The 23,802-nt window shown below is 38.5% G+C and overlaps 1 protein-coding gene across 10 annotated transcripts in view; it reads right to left on the bottom strand.

Annotated features, from left to right (window-relative positions):
- Nucleotides 1-23,802, bottom strand: part of TLE1 (TLE family member 1, transcriptional corepressor) — a 116,631-nt gene that overhangs the window by 45,856 nt on the left and 46,973 nt on the right. For 8 of the 10 annotated variants that reach the window (XM_036737935.1, XM_036737934.1, XM_036737936.1 and 5 more), the window contains 2 exons: nucleotides 12,950-13,154; nucleotides 12,190-12,206 (listed from right to left, as the gene is read on the bottom strand). In XM_036737935.1, the coding sequence (XP_036593830.1) occupies nucleotides 12,190-12,206; nucleotides 12,950-13,154 (222 nt within the window). The remainder of the gene's footprint in view (nucleotides 1-12,189; nucleotides 12,207-12,949; nucleotides 13,155-23,802) is intronic. The other 2 variants (XM_036737939.1, XM_036737942.1) reach the window with 1 other exon arrangement.

Here is a 23,802-nt window from a genome sequence, read left to right as displayed (position 1 = left end):
GTATTTGAAAGCTAGCTCCAAGCTCTTTTATTCATGATCGCTCAAGCTAAACAAATGCCAAGGAGGCTTACATAAAAGCATAGGGGAGAGGGGCCCGGTGCAACTCAGTATAAAGAAACTCAAAGTAATGTCTTCACCATAGTATTTTGTGGCTGAAAGGTGGGCTTGTTGGATCACTGAACTAATTACCTTGATAAAATGTGTGCTGGAAAATAACTGCTCTGCTGGCCAGATCCCCACCCCAAGGGCTGGTGGGCGGGCCGGGAGGAGGAAAGGTGGGAATAATCGAATGTTAGCCCAATATGCAAAGCTGGCTTCCAAAAGGTTGCTTAGTTATAATAAGTCAATGCTCCTCTCCATTAGGTGACTGGGTACATCTGTGGGAAAATCATTAGTTTATACTAGCAACATTATGCCTCTCCAACAGGCACAATGAATACAAGGGAATCCACCAGAAAATACTTGTGAGAGATTCAGAACATAGGAACTTGGTTCTGAGAAAAAAAGCCCAAATACTAGGTTCCCACTACAACAGGCCTTTCTTTGTTGAGCTCTTCCAAATACATAAACTTCATGCTCTTTTCTGAATGGCCTAAAACAGTTCTTTGAATTAGAGCTGGGCTAATTAACCTGCCTAACCATCTGAAAATTGGCCACTTTGAACCACGGGCTTTAAAAGATCACATAATCACAGAATCTCACAGTAAGTCAAATGAGTGTGTCGTTAATAGGCCTCAGGGTCTAAATACTGGGCCTAGCACATAGTAAGGGCTTAATAAACTCTAGTTGACTTGATTTAGGGTCTGAGATGGGCTTGAAAATCTTGGGCTAAGGATTCCTGGTCGGGAATACTCAAATTCATAGCATGATGGTGTCTGTCAGTTAACAAGTTCTGCCAGTAGAATCATGCCGAGAATACCCCATAGTCTATGAATGTCCCATCTCAAAGTAACTGAAAGGAGACTGCTCATTCTATCTTTCTCTCCTCTGTACTCCTTAATTTTATTTTGCCTCTGATTTCCTTATTTCTGATAACAAGCAATTTAACTAGGAATGATGAACTTCCACTCAGTCACTACTGCACTTCGAAATCAAAAGTGAATAACAATTTATTTTACAAAATACATGTGTATTTTTCATTATTTTTGGGGGGAGGGGAGATCATAGCAGAACTCTGGAGTCAGAGGACCTGGATTCAAATTCAGCCTTGGATGCTTACTGTATTACCTGTATCACCTGCAAAATGAGTTGGTTGGGCTCAAGTCTCTGAGGTCCCTATGACTCCAAAAATATCATATTAATGAACACTAGATTCCTTGTACATGTACTGATGGGCCTTCCACCCTCTTGCATGGTTTGGTTTTATCTGAGCAGTCATTCCGTCATTTCCAGACTTTTGAAAGAATCTGAAATTGAATATTAAATGAATATACTTTTTTTAAAAAAAAATTTCCCCTGAAATATTCTAGACATGGGATAAAAATAAGTTAGTTAAAAATAAGTTAGCATTAATATTGTGTCTTAAGGTCTGCAAAGCACTTTTTATAAATGTTATTTCATTTTAACCTCACAATGACCCAGGAATATAAGTGGTATTATTTTATTTTTTTATTTTCCAGGTAACAAAACTGAGACAGACATAGGTTAAGCTACTTGTCCAGGGCCACACCATGGGTAAACGTCTGGTGAATGACTTTATTCCTAAGTCCGGCACTCTCTATTCCCAGGCACCCTAACTTGTAATCATGGACGAGTAAAAGAGAAAGGAAAAGATGAGGAAATTATCTTTAAATACAAAGTTATCAGAAGAGATCGATTTATAAAATTAAGTGGTGTCTCACTTCCAACTTCATATTCTAATGACTTTGTACTTCGGTAATTACACTATCACAGAGACACTACTTAAAATCTACACGGGTCTTTTATACATACGTCATACTCAATATTAGAGGCATCCATAGTCATTTTAGGTGTGCTGTTGAATTCTACACAGAGACCGATTAGTCATCTTTTCAAGTTGTGTATCATGGTCCCTCCAGATTTTTAAGAGTTTGCTTTGGTCATTCATTTATCTCAACATAACCAAACATAAAGATACATAGAAATTAGTACCTGAGAACCCCAAATGACACAGGACTCATCTTACAAACCATTCTAGCTCCATTTGGTGCTCAACGTTCCAAAGGTCACACTATAAGTTGATGTTTTAAAAATTAAATCTTAGTTGAACTCATGAACTAATATGGTCCATTAATGAGACCAGATGCAAAAGATGCTTTGGGAAGAGCTACAAATATCAACTCATTTTTTTTATAGAAACATAAGTTTAAAGCTAAAAATGGCCTTTTGAGATCTAAAAAATATTAATTACTAGCATTCATATATTTAAGGTTTGCAAAGCACTTTACCAATATTAACCCCATTTGAGCCTACTAACAACCCTGTGAAACAGTTATCATCATCAGTGGCTTGCCCTGAATGTGTGAGACAGGATTCAAAGTTAGCCTTTCCTGACTCAAAGACCAGAATTGTATGCACTGTGGCACACTGGTGGCCTATCCCCTCATTTAACCGGGGGGGGGGGGGACGGGGGACGGGACGGGACAGGGGGGGGGGACGGGACGGGGGGGGGGGACGGGACACGGATGGACTGAGGGCCAAGGGAAGTGAACTGACTTGATGAAGGTCCCACAAGTCATAAGTAGCAGGACTAGGATTTGAACCCAGGTTCTCTGAGTCCAGATCCAGTGCTCTTTGCACTGTATTACATTTTCTCTATTATTTTATTTTGCAAAATAAAACCAATTTTGCCTTCAAATAAAACTATTATGTGTCCCTGTCCCTTGAGCAATCTGAGCATTTTTGGTTCCTACAAACCTGCAAGTTATAATAGCACATACTGACCTATACAGATCCTTTGACCCAGAGATAACACTACTAGCCCTAAAAAAAAAAAAAAAAGAGGAAAAGGATCCATCCATACAAAAATATTTAATTTTTTTTTATCATGGCAAAGAATTGGAAACTAAGGCAGTACCCCATCATTTGGGGGAATGGCTGAGCAGACTACAGTATATGAATGTCATGGAGTATTACTGTTCTAGGAAGACTTGTATGAACTGACGAAATGTAGTGAGCAAAATCAGGACAATTTATACAATAACATCGATATTATAAAAATGGAAAGACTGAAATATTTAAGAATTCTGATCAATTGTAATAACCAACCCAAACTGAGAAGCCAAGATGAAGAAAGACAGGCCCCCTCCCGAAAGACAGGGGACGGACAAAATATACAAAATGAGACCTATGTTTTTGGACGAGGCCAACATGGGAATTCGTTTCTCTTGATTATCCGTATTTCTCATGAGGGTTTCTTCTCTACCCCTCCCCCTCCCCGCCTTTTTTTTTTTTTGCCAGAGGGGAGAAGTGAAGCAGAATGAAGAGAAAGTAAGTGCTTGTTAATTGAAAGAAAAATTCAATTAAAAAAGATATGAGGGAGGGAATTAAACCCAAAACTAACACACTTCTGTCACAAAATGTTGCTTGGTACCACAGCTGGAAACAAATTATTGGGCTGAATAAATATTAAGTGTGCCCCAGCATGGCATATCTTATTTGTATTCATGCACATCCATAGCACATGCAAAATGTTAGAAACAATGGTGTAAATATGAGCTTTTTCCATTGATGAGAAGAGCTAACTGTTAAGTAAACGTGAAATTGCCTGAGCTCATACAGCCAGGTGCCTGTGGCTTACGATGCATTTCAGGCAGAGCGATGTCGAAAACCAAGGACGCTTTGGGACTCGTGAAAGTGGATGACTTGCGACAGAACATAAGAAGATGTGGGGGGCTGGGGGGCTAAGCAACCCCCTAGCTAATACTAATAGCAGTGATGTGATGGATCTGAACGGGAATGTGCCAGTTAGAAAACGGCACAGTGTGAATAAGTGCATGTTTAAAATATCTCAAATGGGCTAATGTACCATACATTACAGAGCACTCTCAAAGCCATTTGTGCAACGTAATTTTATGGAGACGTGTACCAGGACCTCTTCCTCCCTTCCCTGAATGTGCTGCACTACCCAACTCACCAATAGGAAACAGTTTTAATGTGCTGGGTTGAAGAGTTCAATAGATTCTCTGGTTATAGAATGGGAAAAAAGGTTCAAAGGTAATAGGAAATAATCATTCTACTTAAGTCATGTAGCTTTAACTGAATAACCTAACAAATGTCAAGGAGCACACCTGGCTGAGTTGGAATAAGCCTTAAGTTAAGGGAACAATAAACCTGGTTATCCTTCCAGTCTCATCCTGGGGATGCCACTTGCCTGACCAAAGCGTAAAGTGGAAAAATATCTCAGTCAGTGGGTTCCAACCTGTACGCCAGATCCTGGTCAGCCAGCTCAGAATGACTGCAAGAGGTCTGTCTGTCCAGGAATCCACGTGTTTCAAGAACCACCATAAACAATTATACATGTTTTCTGTGGACTGAATAATTTTCTCTGAAAAACATGCATTTCCATTTTTCAAATGATAAATAAGAATGATTGAGGAAAATACCCAATGACAAAAAGCTACTTTGGATTCAGTTTTTGAAAACTATATTTTATTGATGAATACTAAGGGAGTAAAACTACCATAAAAATGTTTTGATGTGAAAAGGGGTCCTTATATTCAAATAGTAGGAAACCACCATCCTAGATGATACATCAAAAGAGTTTTAAAGTTGATCCTTACGTCTTATTACTTTTTTCTTTTGGCAAGGCAGTCAGGGTTAAGTATCTTGCCCAGAGTCACACGGCTAGTAAGTGATCATCTTATGCCTTGTATTTTACTTTTCTCCCAGTCAACATTAAAATTTGTCCATATGGGCTAATATGCTTTTGTAAATAACTCCAGAAAAAAAAAGAAACAAACTTAATGAACCATTACGTTCTGTCACTTACCAGAATGTTTGTTCTATACCCTTCAAATATCCTGGGACTTCAAAGCAACTTTTCTGCCAACCAAATCCAAACCATGAAACCATCAGTGGCAAACATAAAAGAAAAAACTCACTCATGGGTACACTGAGAGCTGGGCAGGTTTCCTTAATGTGAAGATAATGCACATCACTCAAATGGATTTTTTTTTTTACTGCCATGCTGATTACCCTTGGGGACTTTCTTCAACCACAAGAAAAGTTATCTGTGTCAGAGGTACAGATTGGGAGCTCATGATACCTCATTTATCCTGTTATACTCAGGCAGTGGGAACTTAATTTGCTAGCACACTCTACACATCGACAATTAACTTTACACCGAACATTATAACAATTAGGTGACAGTGCACCCTCATCACATCTGTGTGCCTTCTTTATCTACACCTGGCACCAATTAAATAATTGCCACGAGCTACACTTTTTCTCTTCCAGCGCAGTTGGTCATTCATAGATTTTGCTGTACATTTAAAGACTACATGATTGACTTTCTAATCCATTAAGGCTGAATGCAGATAGGGCAAGAGAGCAAATTTGTTCATTTAGCAGCAGCTCCTTCACACCTTGACACTTTGGCTACCCAATGGATAGCCCTGAAAGATGAATGCCTAATTCAAAAGGCTTAAAGTCAAAGTATGGGCAAGTACCAGTGTGCTCTTACATAGGATACAACACTGCCAGAGTATATTCCCAATGCATATGGTTCTCTTAACCAGGGAGATGCAAAGAAATTGATAAATCTATGAAATGAGAAGACAAAGAAACAAAATTTTAATTGGTTACAAGGGATCTTAACTGTCTTTCTGTGCTATCTTCTTGCTTCCCCAAAATGACCCATAGTGTGGGGCCTTATTTAATAATAAGCATCATATGATTTTAAAACATGTGTTTGTAGCATTTTGCCAGAACCCAATCCCATCATTCTCCTGGTCACCCAGTAAAGAGTGAGTTCATTGCTGTTCAGTAGTTTTAGTTGTGTCCAGTTCTTCGTGACCCCTTTTGGGGTTTTCTTGGCAAAGACACTGGACTGGTTTGCCCTTTCCTTCTCCAGCTCATTTTACAGATGAAGAAACTGAGGCAAACAAGGTTAAGTGACTTGCCCAGGATCACATAGCTAGTAAGTATCTGAGGCTGAATTTAAACTCAGGTCTTCCTAACTCCAGACCTCTACCCCAAACATAATTTCAGCAGACCAAAAGAAGACCTATTCCAACATAGGAAAAAATGGTCTAAGTCTCCAAGAACCAGAGAGAGCCTTATGGTTTTCATGGACAATTCACCAAACTTCCCATTCTCTTATTTTCCTCACCTGCAAGATGGAAAAAAAAAATACCACTGCTATGATCATGGAGCATAAGCTGTGAAATCTGGGCAGACTCAATATTAAGCACTTAATGATTGACTGTTCCAGTAGAAAAGGGCACTGGGTTTGAGGTTACAGACCTGAGGTCAAATCCTGAACCTGCAACTTACTATTTGCATGACCCTGGTCAAGTCACTTTAACCTCTCTTGGCCTCAGCTTCCTCATTCCCATAAAGTTGGGATTGGGGGTGGGAGGATTAAGGGGGGGGGGGAGCAGGATGGCATATATGTAGAGAACTGGTCTAAAATCAGGAGGAACTGGGATCAAGTTCCCTGAAATTCATGATTTATCTAAAACTTGTAACTCTTTTGGGACACTAGTAATTAAACTACTTCTTCAAATGTAATAAATAGAATATGCTACTCTTAACTATTACTAAAGTTTTCATAAAATACTCCCTTCTGCCTCTGATTATGCACATGTGTACAGGGGGTCCCAAAAGTCTTACTGCACTCAGACTTTCAGGACGTCCTTTGCGTGCACACTCACAGACACACAGACCCTGTATACACAGACTCACGAGCACTCACCCACACACTAAACAAAGGAACTTTTAATTCTACTTGAATGTTAGCCTTCTCTATTAGGAACATGGGGCTAATAATAAGTACCTACCTTTCACAGGTGTGTTGTGAGGACTACGTAAAACAGTATTCGCAAAGCCCTTAGCACAGTGCATGTTACACACTAGACTTAAAAGTGTTTTCCATCAGGATTTTTTAAAAATAGAAAAATAAACTATAAAATGTCTTGCCTTTATGTCTTCTTTTCTGTAGATTCCTTGGTATAGGTTAAGACTGAGAAATTATACATAGTGTTAAACAACTCTTCCTCCTTTGCTCCCTCTGGCAAATGTATCAGAGGTAAGTTACCCAAAGGGAGAGACCAGTGGCATATTACAGGGGTAGGGCTACATAAAAGCAAAAACCACTTGTGTAAATACATGACATACACTCATGCATTTCAGGGATATAGTTGCCTCAAAGAGCTTATACTTCTAAAAACCGGGCTACAGAAAAAGACTGTACGAAGAGTTTTGTTGAAGGCAGAAGATACCTGTAACGGCAGACCTTAAAAATACCAGTAAATGACCATTGTGGATTTAAAACAAAAAGGATCTTAAACCCCTAAAATAAGGATTTTCTCTAGGCTAGCCATGGATATTGAAAAATTGGATTACACATACAATATGAAAAACTAGATTATCATCTTTGACAAGACAGCTCTTTACACTATTAATTTAGAAGCTATACAACACTGACTTTGAAATATGAATTAAACATGTTACAAGTCCTTCAAGTTTGATATAAACTATCCTACACTGGGAAATTTCAGGTTATACTTAATAAAATATTAAATTTTCTTTTATTCAAAGAGCACAGATTTTTATATGGTATAAAGAAGGATTCCTCTTTCTCCTCATAAGAGGTAAATAGTTAAAAATATAAATCCAACAGACATTTAAAGTGCCTTCTATGCATGTGCTAGAAAAGGAAAATGGAATCACATTTTCCTTGGTGAACAATAAATTCACAATGACTGTATCTTCTAAAAAGCTCCAAGAACGATCATCTCAGTCAAAGTGTAAACATAAAAAAGCTAAACTTAAAAAAAATAAGCATGGTGTAGTAGAAAGAATCCTGGCCAAGTTTATCAGAAGACCCAATTTCTAGTACCAGATATGCCACTAACTAGCTAGCTGGTCAACCTCAGGCAAGTAACCTATGCTCTCTAAATCTATTTCCTAATCTGTAAATTGAAGGAGTTAAGTTGTAATGGCTGCTAAGGTCCCTTTCTAGCTCAAAGCTCAATTATTCTCTGTATTTGTACTTTTCATACGCTCCAGACTACACTTATCAACTACTTAAGGAGAATTTTAGCTTCAGATGCTCACATAAGCAAACATCTGTTAAGCCTTTTAGCTAAAGCACCAATGACTAACTCAAGTTTTCTTCTTCAAAAGTTTAACACGGAAAATGCCATTAATTCTAATGCTTTCTATATGAAGCTTTAGAACCTGGAAAAAAAGATTGAGTCAAATTCATTTTTGAATCAATTCCAAATACTGAGAGTTAAGGTTTTATGACGGCTAAATGCAGTAGGCCCTGGATTTTCTTGTTGAATGGTCATACTGTAGTCACTTCTCAACCTTAAAAACACCTTAGAAAAGTTTTTCAGGTTCTTGGGACTTTGTGTGACAAAAGTTCCTTGGAACTGCAATTTCTTAAAATTCCTATATCAAGACTCAATTTTATAAAAAAAAAAAAATCAGATTTAGGATGGATGAATTGTGTGATCTAAAGACCATGCCCTTGAAACCTGTTAAAATGAACAGGAAAGTAGTTCCATTCTATCTGAAGTCTCACTTATTGGCAACTTCTGTTTACACTAAATGAATCTGGTCATAAAAGTAATCAAGTTTGATTTCAATTTTCCAACATAAATACAAAACTGCCCAATCCTCCTGAAAAAATCATTTAAATACTGAAAATGAAGATGAATAAACAAGTCCAAGACACCTCCTCCCCATTACCCCCAACGTATACAACTTGGTCCCAGTCTAAGGGTCCAACTTTTACATTTTATGTAAACAGTGAGCTAATTTAATATGGGAAGGGCAAAAAAAAAGCAAGTAAGCAACAAAATAGTTAACTCTCCTGAACCTCCTGTTGCAAATAGCCATCAGTGGGCATCATCATTATATTACATGTACTCAGGTTTCTGTCTGTCAAGATCTAGGCCTAGTATTTCAAATTAAAACATTTATTTTTAAAAAAAGGCACTGATGCAAATTTTCCTAATTATACACATACCCTCTTAATTCTTACATTTAACTCTGCATCAGGTTATATACTCAGCAAGAATCATACATGTGTTCCTTTAAAAAGAAAAAAATAGCCAAATTATACTGATGAAAAGGTAGCACCATTCGCCCGCTTACTATGTAGCAGCATTAAGGCAGGTCTGTGAAAAGGTCAGATTACAAAACTGTAACACCTGCCTGCTTTGCACTATCGGCTCATAGTACTGTGAACTAGTCTGGCAATAAGCCCTAGATATACTTGTTACATTCTTAATCTGAAAACACTAAAATGACAAATATTAAAGATTCTGCCTGAGATACAGAAAATGAAGTATTTAAAAAATGCAATGCTAAGGCCAATGAGCAATGATTTGATTTTTTTTTTTTGTATTCGTTTATTGATTGGTTTATGCAATGTCTCTGCATTTTCACTTTGTGATACCAGAAAGTTCATTCAATGATTTCTAAAAACTAGTAACAAAGCTTGGCTGAAACAACGTAAAGAATGATTTTAAACTTCTTTAAGGGTAGTACACCTTCCTCCTCAGCCTCTGAAATCATATCCTGCTGAAATTTCTCAACTTCTCAACATATAAACCAGAGGTTAACTAGCAAAATAGAATATATGCTAATCTGGGAAATCTAGAAGAATCCCACCCCACCATTAGAAATGTGTAAAAAAAAATTTCTTAGTTATGCATTGACATGACAAAAAAAATTCCTAATTGTTTTTCTAAAATCACAGGTAATTGCTCCCATTAATATATCCCAAATCACACACATGTAGGGTATTGACCAATTCCAGATACTTGCTAGAGAGGAGACAGAAGATGTCACTGCCTTTTGGATAGTTCTTCATTATCTCAATTTTCCCTTGGAGTTTGATCTCACTGAGGTACGATGCAAATTGTGACCCATCCGTGCCTTCCCACCCCATGCAACACACTTGTCCGTTTTCATTCATTAACTCACCAAACGGATCGAACCAATTTGATACGGGGCATCTTCTTATTTAAATCTTATATATAGTTATCTGACTTTTTAAAAAATTTATACAGGATGTGTATATATGCACAGTGTGGTTGAGCACCAGGCCTGGAGTCAGAAGATCTGAATTCAAAGCTGGCCTCAGATGCTTACTAGCTACTTAACCGCTACACCTGCCTCAGGGTCCCCATCTGTAAAAATGGTATAACCAATAGCAGCAACCTTCCCAGGATTGCTGTGTGGATCAAATGAGAGACTAATTATAAAGTGCTTAGCACAAGGCCTAGTATATCTAAGTGTTACATGTTACATTAGCTATTATGATACACATACACATACATATACACATATGAACACACATCCGCATACATGTACATACACTTAAGTGTTTCTTTACAGTCAGGGACAAGCACTTAGTCAGACAACCCCTTATATGCTGCTAATATTACCTAAGTCTAATGGTGGGATCTACCTTTGACATCCCATAGGAGACATTCTTAATTTGGGGTCCATGAACACTTTTAAAAAACACTTTGATAACTGCATTTCACTATAAATTGGTTCCTTTTGTATCCAGTGTATTTTATTTGCATTTAAGAACATTATTCTCAGAGGAGGTCTGTAGACTTCACAGACCTGCCCAAAGGTTCTTTGGCACAAAAAAAGCTTAAGAACTCTTGTTCTAGGAAAAAAAAATAGGAACAAGGAAAATGCTTACAATTTATGGAAACATTCAGGTGTGATAAAATGTACAAATCCTGACAGTAAATACTAAAAGTTCCATTTCCCTTCATCATTTGACACCACGCACATTGTTCCCTAACTGTGATGTTTCTTTGCATATTCTAGAGGGTATCTGACAGGAATTTTTAAAAAACTCTTCACAGAGGGGCTCACCAAAGCCAGTCTCCCTAGCAACAATACAACAAAAAAAATTTTTTCACAAAGATTTTCAAGAATAACTATTGTTAACCTCCAGCCTTATGTGGGGAGGGGGAAAGAAAGGAATTAGGTTTTTCATTTTTTCTAAGTATTTAGGTATTCTCTTTCCTAAAGCTCCCAAGTTCTTCGATACGAAAAATAATGGCAAAAAAAGTTATGCAGAGCATCTTATTTTATTCTATACAATAATTATCATATACAAGATGCTCCCAACTCTTCAATCTTCTTAAGCCTCAGAAGTTGGGGTGGGGTTGAATGGGAAAGCAACCAAAAGAAAAGAGAAATCCCAATAGCTGGCAAAGCTAGTTCCTGCTCTCAGTCTGTTTTCACTGTTCTAGTCTCTAAGGCCTACTCTTCTTGTCAAATAGTGGCAAACGGAAGGAAGAAGACGTATAGGAGTTGTGGAGAATGCAAAATGGACCAAAGTTAAATGAAACCTATACGCACAAACCTATATGCACCTTCACCTAAACTGCCTCTCGCTTTCTTAGGATTTAACTCAGATACGGATGTTAATGTAATTTTATTTAAATTGAAGTTCATGCCCCAAAGGCAAACACTCAAGGGAAATTATGGCGCATGGGCCACCCGAATAGCTAAGACACATTCATGAGGGCGTAATCAATCACCCAGGAAGAGGTAACATTTGCTCACCAGGAATTCTGATTTCTCACCTAGAGGTTTCCCTTAAAAGGAGTTTGCACAACCTCTTAAAGGCAACCTGAACCCCACACACAGCTGTAAGTTTACTACTGATATGGGTCTGGGAAAAACATACACTAAAGCACATTCAACAACCACAACAAGCAATTGTCTGTACTTTGCCACTACCGACAAAGCTTTTAAACAAAATAACCCTGTCTTCTGGCCTAACACAAAAAAACTGGAGACCTCATAAAGGAAATGAAAACTTTCACTTAAAAAAAACAAACCCAAAACACCACCACAATAACAACAAAAACAAAAAAACCCCAAAACTAAAATGAATATAACTGTGTGTGTGTGTGTGTGTGTGTGTGTGTGTGTGTGTTGGGAAGGAGAAAGAGAAGGAAAGTTTGGGCAAGTGTTGGAAAAACGGAATACTTTTATGTTAGGAGTTTTAGTACTTACTGTGCCCGGTTCTCTGTCTGATCCCGTGGTTACCAAGAAACGCACAGACGTGCCCGTTCAGACACAGAGGCAAGAACAGAAATAAAAAAAAGGGGGGACAAATTAGAACACAAGCCCCGAACAGTTTTAAAAATGGCTTTTATTTATATAAGTCATTGCACATTCCTAATACAGTGATTTCCTGAAAATTACAGTATTTTGTAAACATAAGATTTACAGTTTAACCATACACAAAGCCTATTTTTTTAATTTCATGACAGAATAAATTACTTTTCTTCAAAAATTAGTCAAGTGCAATTTTGCCCAATATTTAATGCATACTAGAATTAAAGCCTATGAAACTAAGTAGTAACAGATGCAATTATCTAACCTTTCATTTGAACACATTCACTTTAAAATTTAACTTTCATTTCACCCCATTTCACAACATTACTTTCTTTGAAAATCACCCAATTAAGCAGTTAACAGTTTTCCATAATATGGTGCAGGCCACTGACATTACATTAAGCAGTTGCCAAGATGTAAAAAAAAAAAAAAAAAGCCCCACAATCTATAGAGTGGGAGAAAGCCTACAGATCCCCATCATCTCAAACACTGAAAACTTCACTTTTTCAGTGGTAAAAAGGTTTTCGACAGTTGCTTTCCTCTCATTTTATATAAACTTGGGATTTCTTTAGGAGATGGATACAACTTTGCAGCATTGTATGAATACTCATTTGACAAAGAATCAGGTCCTAATCAGGCTTGCCATGCCTCTCACCTCTGTGGTGGTCTGCATCGTGATGCTTCTTGTCATCTTTGATTGCCAAGTGAGACTGCCCACTCAACGCACTAGAGAGGGCCAGGAGGCCAGCGCTGCTTCCAAGGGGTGGAATCCCAGGGGGCTGGAGTCCGGATGGGTGAGGTGTTAGAGGCACTGGAGGTCCATGGCCATGAGACAGATGCTGAGCCTGCAACTGCTGCTGCTGTGGGCAGGTGGTAGTTGGTCATTTCCAGAAGAAAAGAGAACCATGAAATGAGGGCATGAGGAAAAAGGAACGAGAGGAATAAGAGAGAGAAAGAAAGAAGACACAGAGGAAAGAAGAGGGAGAAAAAAGTAAACATATGGTTAACTCTTTAGATTCAAGGATCATGCTTCACACATTTTTTTTTCTACCCATACCACTCTTCTTGAACTGCAATTTCTAGATCCTAGATGCTAGGTGGTACGGTGGATAGAAGCACTGGGCCTAGAGTCAGAAAGACCTGAGTTCAAATCCAGCCTCTGACAATTACTAGCTGTGTGACCCTGGGCAAGTCACTTAACCACTGTTTGCCTCAGTTTCCTCACCTGTAAAATGGGGATGATAGTAGCACCTACCTCCTAGGGCTGTTCTGAGAATAGCATGAGACACTTAGCACACTGTCTGGCACGCACTACGTAAATGTTGGCCATTATGACGACGATTCACCCTAAAAGTTTGTTACTTTTCATAGGCCTGATTAGCTTATTTTAATGGGTAAAATCAGTGGCAAAGTGTCCAGGACCCCCATTTATGAATGAGTTTATTCTCTAATCTCCTTTCAACCACATACCCTTGGCATTAATCTCACACCCCAGCGGCAGAGACAGCCAAACTGATTTTTCTCACTTGTTAAAAGGAAGAAAGAAGCCAAGGGGTAGAACAGTTGCTTTCTTATTTGAAGGGCCGTCATGTGGAAGAGGGGGGATTAAGCTTATTCTGCTTAGCTCCAGAGGTCAGAACTAGGACCAACTATTCGAAGTAGCAGGGGGACAGATATAGGCTCAAAATAAATCAGAATAACTGAAAAATGAGAACTGCCCAACCACAGAATGGCCTCTCCCTTGCGAACTCAAGTTTACTTGAAGTAAACAAGAGGGGAGAAAATCTGGGGGATTCTTTCCAGAAATTTCACGGAGAAGGAGCATTCCAGGCAGGAGTGAAACAAAATGACTTCCAGGGTCCCCTCAAGCTCGAGCCCATGATTCTGTGATTACCAACTCCCCAGGGAACCAGAGCAGCCCATCCCAGGAAAACTTTGTATCTAGCCAATCTGGGCAATCTACTGTAGAATCAATGACTGATAAAGATGGAAGGGGCTAATCTGACAATCTGGCCAGCCTTCCTCAATTACAGGTGAGTACACTGAGGCTCAGTGACAAGGCCAAAGACACAAAGCTAGGAAGCAGCAGGGCCTGGCTGAGCATCCTCTTCTCTCCACCCAGGCCTCCTCCACCCTTCACTCAACCCACCTCGCTTCGCTCACTAACACAACGCCGCAGCACTACCACCACCCCCTTCCTCCCCACCCCGCTATAAATTTGCCCACATTTAAAAAGGTATTCTTTTCTCTCAAATTACAGCTAATAGCTTACTGTGTGCAATGAAAAACACTCAAGAAAAGGCAACGCAACATAAATTTAGCCATATTTCAGCTGCCAGGTATAAAACTAGGTTTAGAAGAAAGAGTAAAAATGATTAAAGCTTAATTTCTAAGGTGCCCTGTCAGATCCCAAAATTAAGGCTCTGATTTGTGGTAACTTCCCTCGGCCTCAACTGCCTCTTTTATTGATGGCCCGCCTAGACTGTTCCTACGGCATTAAATCATGCCCGTTCTTCAGTAAGGGCCTCAAGCACTACCTTCTCACTGATTTCTAAATAGAACAATAAATACTGTCTTCAAATCTCTCTACCTTCAGAGTGTAAGGTAAAATCGTGGGATTTATCATCAGAAATCAGGAAAATATTTGTACAGAATTTTAAAAACCTCAGCGAGCCCCCCCCCCGCCCCCACTCCTCATCATCTGAAAATAAACAACAAATAGCAGGAAAAGGGGGGACTGACCACCTTCCACATCCATCTCCCCCACCCCTGAAGTGAAACCATTACTAATGAGAAGAAACATGGGGACGGGGACGGACCAAAGACGACAGGAGCGTTCTTGAAAAGTGTATCTAAACGAGGCATTTACCGTTTTAAGATCGCAGTAACAATTATTTTATGCATCTAATCACCTTCCTGTCGTTTCAAAGACACTAATTCCTGCTCTGTCACCTGTTCAGGGGCTCGGCGACAGCGAGATGTAAAACTGGAGAAGCTGGCAGCAGCCTCACGGTCTGCTAGGCATGCTCATTAGCACTTAATTAAAAACTAGACACCTGCCATAAGAAATGTGCTCAGAGAAGGATGAGGAAAAGGTCTGTCCTAGCACCAATTACTATCATTACTTGGAGAATAAGAGCTATGTCCGGTTGGGGTGGGGGGGCAGGGGGGAGAGAAGAGGGGAGGGCAGAAGGGTGGGGAGGGGAAGGAGAACCCAATGATGCATACACAAGCAACTGCAGTGGATAATTAACCACAGCACTGATTGGGGGGGGGGGGCAGCAAGTGGAAGTTCAGCTACCGTAGATACTGCTTCCCTCACCAAAAGGCCTTTTAGGGGTTTTTAGCTCTATGCTGGGCCTAGCAGGCATTCAACTCATTTGTTTTTTATTCATTACTGTTGGGAATGGAGACGTAGACTTTCTCATCCCATTAAGTTTTAGAAATATTAAATTCAAGGCGTACGACGTAAATGCTGACATGTAAATTGATTCAAAATAACTACAAACCTATGGGGGGGGGGAAGAACCCAATACATCAATTAAGCGCTTACTATGTGTAAACAAGATTTTATGAAGTGCCTACTATGTGCCACGCGCTATGCTAGGCACTGGAGATAACAAGGACTATTATATAGTAATAAGGCAAATGAATTGGCTAAATATTCCTATCCTGTTCCACCTTCCCCCAATTGTGATCCTGAATCTGAGCTTAAATATTCAGCACGGTCAGCCCTTTTTGAGCAAAAAGCTCATAAATGTAGTGCTGTCCACAGAAGCCACAGAGTAAGTAGCTCACAATACTTATCATTCTTTTACATTAAACGTTTAATGGGACAATTAAGTACAACGTCCGGGGGGTGGGGAATACAAAAAGAAGAGACAAGAGGGCAAGGTCTCTGGCCACAAAGACTGTGCATTAAAGTAGGAGCGAGATTACAAGGCGCAGAACCATAATGTAGGGATGGATGTTTTAAGTACTGCAGAACAGCTACGGTGTCATAGGAGAATGGAGTCAAGTGAGGAGAGATTATTTTCTCCTGGGGAGATCAGAGAGTCGCTTTATGGGGAAGTAACATTTCAGTGAGTCTGTAAGTGGAAGATGCACAAGGAGGTGGAACGATGCCAGCCTTGGGAGTTAGGAAGACCCTTTTTGAGTTCGGATCTGGCCTTAGGCACGTACTAGCTGTGCGACCCTGGGCAAGTCCGGGCAAACCCTGTTTGCCTCAGTTTCCTCACCTATAAAATGAGGTGGAGAAGGAAATAGCAAACTATTCTAGTATATTTGCCCAGAAAACCCCAAATGGGGTCACAAAGGGTTGAACACAACTGAAAATGACTGAACAGCAACAACAGATAGAAAATATGGTCAGGCTGTCACTGGGGAAAAAATGAAGGGAGAATGGAGAAAAAGTGGCATCCCAGGCGCCATTATGGAAGTAGGCATATGGAAGAAAGAGGAACGGGAAAGTGAAGGATGTACACCAGAAATAGCAATTAATCCAGATTTTTATATATGGAGTTCCATACAAGTTTATAGACAGATGGGTTGGCATGCAATTTAATTAGGGAACTAATCCAGGGCACCTAAGATGAAATTTGAGGAAGTATCAGCAGGAAATTTCAAGTGTTCTACGACAAGGTACTTTCTTCCAAAGACAGTCAAGTCCCCCTATTTATCAATCAACAAACATTTATCATATTTAGGCCACATTACAATACCCAACATGCTGAATGAAATGATAGAAATGGCACTAAAGACAACGAAGATGGGAAGCAACTGGAGCACACCTTACACAGAGGTCATCTATGCTCTGGATACAATATCATTCTGAGAGTAAAAGGCACCAATTCTTAAGACAAGTGAAAAAGGATAGAAAAGATAATGAATAATTGTTGTGGTTTTTTTTTTTTCTCAAATCACAGCTCAGGTTTAGTAGAAGAGGTGTTACTTCACCATGACAGAAATTAAGATGAGAGTGAAAGAGAGAGAGAGAGAGAGAGAGAGAGAGAGAGAGAGAGAGAGAGAGAGAGAGAGAGAGAGAATTTGAGATTGAATTCCAGGTAAAGGGGGATGGGCCAGATGTGGCAGATGAAGTGTCACACTCAGGGGACAGCTGTGGTCCGGTTTAGTTGTAATATAAAGGAGAACAGTATGTGAAACTTGAAGGATAATGATAATGGAACTCCACTAAGTTCTTTGAATAAACGTAAAGTTCTTTGAACAAACATAATGAAACTACCTTTTGTAATACTTGGTCATATGTATATGTTGTTTTAAGTTTGGTAAAGCACTTCTCTCAGAATGACTTCATGAGTTATGTTATCCTCTCAATTTTACAGATGAGAAAACTGAGAGTAAGAAGTAATTTGCCCAAAGGCGCAGATGGCAAGTGTTTAACACTTTCCACTTCATCATGCTACTGACCTATGTAAAAAAGGAGGTGGGAAGAGGGAATAAAGACTAAATTGTTTGTTCTTTTCCTCTGAACTTTCCTAAGGAAATGCTACAGAAATAAAGCAAAATCTTGAAAGCAAAAAATAGATTTTAATGACTGACAGTCCAATGAAGAGTTAAAAAAAAGGTAATAGAAAAATCCACATATCCTTTGAAAAATAACTTCTCTCCAGAGCGGATGGTTTCTTCCTTCACAAAAAGGCAAAAGATATGCATACTATTTAAAATAAATGAGGGGCAGGGAGCCAAGAGGGGATATTTTAAAATATAAATGAGTACATATCTAGAACCAAAAGCCAACATTCCTTGCAATAAAGAAATACTAACACCTTTTATAAGAAATATGGAGTAAAATATGGATGCCTCTTTTCTTCAGTGTTATTTGACAGTTTTAGAAATGTTAGCAATCGTAATAAATATAAGAGAAAGAAATCAAAGATATAAATAAATAAATAAAAAGCCATTCCCCAATGAGTTGAAGAGGAGATAAAATTGTCCCCAAACGTCATGGTTTTCTTAGAAAACCTCAGAGAATGAGCAAAGAAAAATGAATAGCTTCAGTAGAGAAGCAAAATAGAAAATACACCCACAAAAATAAACGACATCTCATATACAACAGCAAAATTCAGAAGGAAATAATAAAAAGGGAAGTTTCATACAAAATAATGAAAAATGCATATTATTTAGATTTCAGCCTATCATAGCACTCTCAAGACTTTTCCAAATGTGATCACAAAACACTATTTTAAAACTTAAATGACTTGAATGTTTAGACATATTCACTGGTCATAGTTGGGTAGTTCCACCTACAACATGATACTAACTAAATAAATTTACCAATTCAGTGAGCTAATAATCAGTACCAAGGGGGTTATTTGCTAGGCAAAAGAATAACAAAAATCATTTGGAAGGAGAAAAAAGGCCTAAAATTCTCAAAGAAAATAATAAAAAAAAAGTAGGAATGAAGGTGAAACAACATTTCCACATCTCAAATTATACTGTATATCATCAAAACTATTTGGTTCTAGTTAAAAAACAAAAAAAGTAGATGAGCAGAACAGACTAGATAAGGACAGATCAGAAGCAACTGAACTTAGAAATATGGTCAAGGATACTATTACTTGAGAAGAATTCTATTTAACAGGAACTACTAAGAAAACTGGGAAGTAGTTAGGCAGAAATTAGATTTAGAGCAATGTCTTATACCTTATACAAGAATAAACTCAAAATGGATGCTCGACCGTAAGAAAAATTACAAGAGAATGAGCTAGGCATCTTTTATTGTTATGGGATAGGGAAGAATGCCTTAACCAAACAAAGCAATCACAAAAAATAAAAAAGTTAATTTCAATTACATGAAATTGAAAAGCTTTTGCAAAAACAAAATCAATATAACTATGTTAAGAAGGAAAGCAATCAAACAGGGAAAATCTCTCTGATAACTTATATAGAGAACAATAATGTAAGTGAAGAGCCATTCCCCAATGATTAAAAGATATGAACAAAGAGTTCTTAAAAGAAAAACTACAGAGTACGCACAACCATAAGAAATGTTCCAATTCACTAATGACAAATACAAATCAAAACAACTATGAGGTTTCACCTCACACAGCCAGATAACTGTCAAATATAGTAGAAGATATACTTAATGTTGGCGGGTTTATAGAAAGACAGGGACACTAAGGAACTGTTGATTCCTAAGGAGCTGTACATTAATACAATCATCCTGGGGGGGGGGGAGAAAAAGTTGGGATTATGCTAAGAAAAGGACCAAAATGTCTATCTCTTGGCTCTTTGACCCAGAGATACCCCCACTAGAAACCTAACCCAAAAATATGAAAGATAAAAAGAAGGTATTCATAGCATCATTTTTTTGTGGTATCAAGGAACCAGAAAGGAAGTAGGCACAGTGAGAAACAGTTAATGGTGAATGAGGTATGAGGTATAGTAAGTAGGAGTTAGAAACAGTTGGTATATAAACGTAATGAACTATTACTGCATCATGATAAAACAATGAATGCATGGAGCATTCAGAAGCATGAGAAGAATTCTCTGAACTAATGAAGAATTAAGTTGAGGAGAACCAGGAAAACCATATGTATAATGATTCCAATATTGTGAACGGAATAACCATCAACAAAGAATTAAATACAGTGTCGTTACAGTAACCAAGCTTGTCTCATGGAGAAAAGAAAACATAGGTCCCTCCTTTTCTTTGCAGAAGTAGAGAACTACGGGCAGAAGAACACCACCATGTACTAACAGACTCGCAGATACATTGGTTAGCCTTGCTAAACTGCCCTCATCTTTTTTATTATTTGTTATTATAAGGAATGGCCTGTTAAGACAGGGGAAAATACGTATTCAGAAACGACAGTGATGTTAAAACAAGGGGGCAAACAGGTGGTGCAATAGATGGAGTGACAGAACCAGGGGTCACCACCACAATATCCTTGTCAAGAAAACCCCAAATGGGGTCACAAAGACTCAGACATGACTGAAACTACTGAACAAAAACAAGGAATGTAAAAGATACTGAACTAAGTCTTTGAGTCACCTTTCAATTCTAAATCTATGATACCAATTAAATTTTTTAAAACGAGAGACTTTGTAAATAACGATCCCAATCTTAGGGTATTTCTAACTAGAGGGTTAGGTCTGAATTACACATCACTTTAGCAAGCCTTGAGACTCTGAAAACAAACCACAGCCCTTGATTCCTAGAAAAATTCTAGCACCTATCATTAAAGGATAGTTAGTGAATATCTACAAAAGGGAGCCAGTTCATTAAGAACGGGTCACGACAAACTCATCAAATTTCCCCCTCCCCATTCCTCTGAAAATGGCACTCCTAGATGGGTACCTTGGGGAGATGCAGTGTATATCGTTTCCTGAGGTTTTAGCTGAGTATTTGACAAAGCTTCTCATGCTTTTCACAGAGAAAAGAAAAAAAGGTGGGATAGATGTCAGTTTGATTAAGGTCATATTGACTGGCCAGACTCAGTCAATGGTTCAATGTCTATTTGGAAGTTCTCCAGTGCCTGAGGGATTTTCATTGTTTAAGATTTTTATCAATGATTTAGAAAAGGGACATAGGTACCATGCTTATCACATTTGCAGATGACACAAAACTTGGAGAGGAAAATGGAAAATAGTTATGATCCGAAGAGATCTCAACAGGCTAGAACACTGAATTAAATCTAAGATAATGGGGGCAGCTAGGTGGCACCTTGAGTAGAGCACCAGCCCTGGAGTCGGTAGGAAAACTGAGTTCAAATCCGGCCTCAGATATTTCACACACTTGCTAGCTGTGTGACCTTGGACAAGTCACTTAACACCAATTGCCCTGCCTCTCCCCTTCAAAAAAAATATCTAAGATGATGGAAATTTAATTGGAATGTCTACTATTCTGTTTTGAGTTTGAAAAAATTAACTTTAGAAGCATAATATGGGGAAGTATCTTCTTCATGTTTAAAAAATATCTGGGTTTGATTTTTTGGGTTTTTTATAGTTGTTGTTTGCTGTTTTCTTGTTAACTGCAAACCCAAAAGAAGTCAACTGTATTAAGGACAGCCAAAAAGATCAATGTGACTTTAAGCTGCACTGAGATAAGCACAAGGTCCAAGAACAAAAAAGATGGTAATTCTACTGTATCCAGACCACATATAGAGTATCTTGTTCATTTTTGTATGCAACGAGATCATGATGCGAAGACTGGTTGGAGAAAATAAGTATGTTTAGCAGATTAGAACAAAACTTAGAGGGGATGTAAGTGACTTCAGGTATGAGGTCAATGTGAAAGAGAAAGCTTTGGGAGGTGATAAGTCATCCCTCATTAGAGATCTGCAAGCACAGGTGGGATAAGCATGTCATATGGATCCTAGAGGAGACCACCTTCAGGTAGGGAGTGGGCTACAAGGAACTTTCCGACTCTCATTCTTGGAGTGTCTGTCCGAGCAAATAAGTAAACTTCCAAATATTATAAATCACACAGAGGAAAATTTGGTTTCTACTTATTTTAACTTAATAATGGGCACTGAATTGAACTTTGAACACTAAGGTGAACCAGTACTTGTGGCTTTAATGATTTAGAATCAGAGGACCTGGGTTCCTATCCTGATCCTGCTCTCTGGATAAGTTTGAGGCAAGTGGTTTGATCTCTCTGAGCCTTAGTTTCCTCATTTGTAAAAACAGAAGTTTGGACACATTTTAACCATTCTTATCTTTGTATACCCATTAATATACTAGCACTTCTGGTCCCATCGAGGTTTTTTTGGTTGTTTGTGTCTTTTTAATTCATCTTTCATTACTCCTTTAAATCCATATAAATTCCTTTTAGTAACTCAAAAAAAAAACTGTACCTCTACTTTCTAGAGGTGACTATACTACTGTGAGATTAAAATGTTATCACCCCCCACAGCTCTCCTGCAAAATAAACATCATATTCTGCTACACAACATAATAAAGAATCAACTGTGGAACCCTTTATATGTTGATGGTGAAGAGCAAGCATGGGATGGTCTGGATTTGGTGACAATGGAATTGGATATTCTCATCCTCTTCCCCCAACATGTCAAATTTGGGAAGGATATGAGTAAAATGTACTAAATCTTGAGTTAATGAGACCTCAAAACCCACAAAGGAATAGTGTCTTCTTGTCTGTGTCTTTCAGAGAAAACCTCAAGCACACAAAATTTTAAATAACTACTTCCCAAAGTGGGGAAAACAATCATGATGGTCACAAACGGGAAGAAACAGAACTCTTGCCTCTGGGTTTAATGGTTAACATGAGGAATGAAGGATTCTATTTTAACTCTTAATGTTCGCATCAAAAATACCCGAGTTCAAAAATTTATATTAGTGTGTATTTTCTCCAAATCGCTACTCTCTGAATTCATTATCAAATCTCCTGCTCTTTTCTGTTTCTTTAAAGATTGTTTTTACAGTGCAAAGACGGGGAACAAAGGCCATGACACCTGTAAACAAATAGGGAAGAGCTTAAGTACAGTCAGTTCTGCTATAGGGCTTGTTTCAAAAACCTGAATTTGATCCAACCCAATGGTTATATTAGTGAACATTCTGATCGTAACACAAATTTTGTGTTAAATTACATGTGATTTTTAGCCTCAAGAACACACCACTCCACAAGAACTCATTAGCTGCCATCCTTCCGACAGCTGCTTCCATAAGCTAACTTCAGAATTTCAAATCTTTACCAAACCAAGTTGTTGCTCAAGACTTTACCAGCCTGCCCTCCTGGGAACCAGGACACCAAGTGGCAGCCCAAGGCTGCAGACACTGCCGCTATTTATTGTAGTATTTAAGCATTTCTAAGACATTTAACACGCAGGATGCTGTGCTGGTTTTTTTTTTTTAAACGGATTTCCTATCTTTTTCCATGTGTCACTGACAAAGCTTTTGAGTGTTGTGCTCCTAACCCCATTTTTCCCATAAGCCCCATGGTCTGTATTATGCAATTTTGCATAGCTTTCTGGAAATGGATATGTCCCATTATGATATTGCCTGACAACTAGAAAACACAAACATACACACGCACACACAGACAGTCTACCACCACTTCTACTACTACTACTACTACTACTACTACTACTACTACTGTTGCTGCTACCGCATTATACAAGTTACCATTGGGTGAATGGCCTCTCCCCATTAGAGGGACAGAAGAAAACAAATAGAAATTGTTCAGTAGATCCAATTAATCCAATTAATTCTCAAACTAGCTGAATAACAAGAATCAAAAGAAAATATACCGTTTGAAGGTTTCTGCCTCAGTTAAAGGCCATACTGATAAGTAATTGATGAAAAAAAATGGGGCACATGAAGAGTTTACGGACACCAAAGAGATGGATAACGTTTGGGCCTATGGTTTCACTGGTATAGCGGGCTCTGAGATGAGGAACCCACCTCTACCACATAAGGCAAGTACTTTCTACGCAACTGATAATCTTAAGAAAGTTGTCTGGGACACTAAGAGGTTTAATGACTAGCCCAGAATCACGCAAAGAATATGTGTTAGATGTAGGACTTGAA

Source organism: Trichosurus vulpecula, chromosome 9, assembly GCF_011100635.1.
Source record: "Trichosurus vulpecula isolate mTriVul1 chromosome 9, mTriVul1.pri, whole genome shotgun sequence".
NCBI classification, from domain to species: Eukaryota; Metazoa; Chordata; class Mammalia; order Diprotodontia; family Phalangeridae; genus Trichosurus; species Trichosurus vulpecula.
The sequence above is the reverse complement of the archived record's forward strand: the minus strand, read 5'-3'. Positions and strand labels throughout refer to the sequence as shown.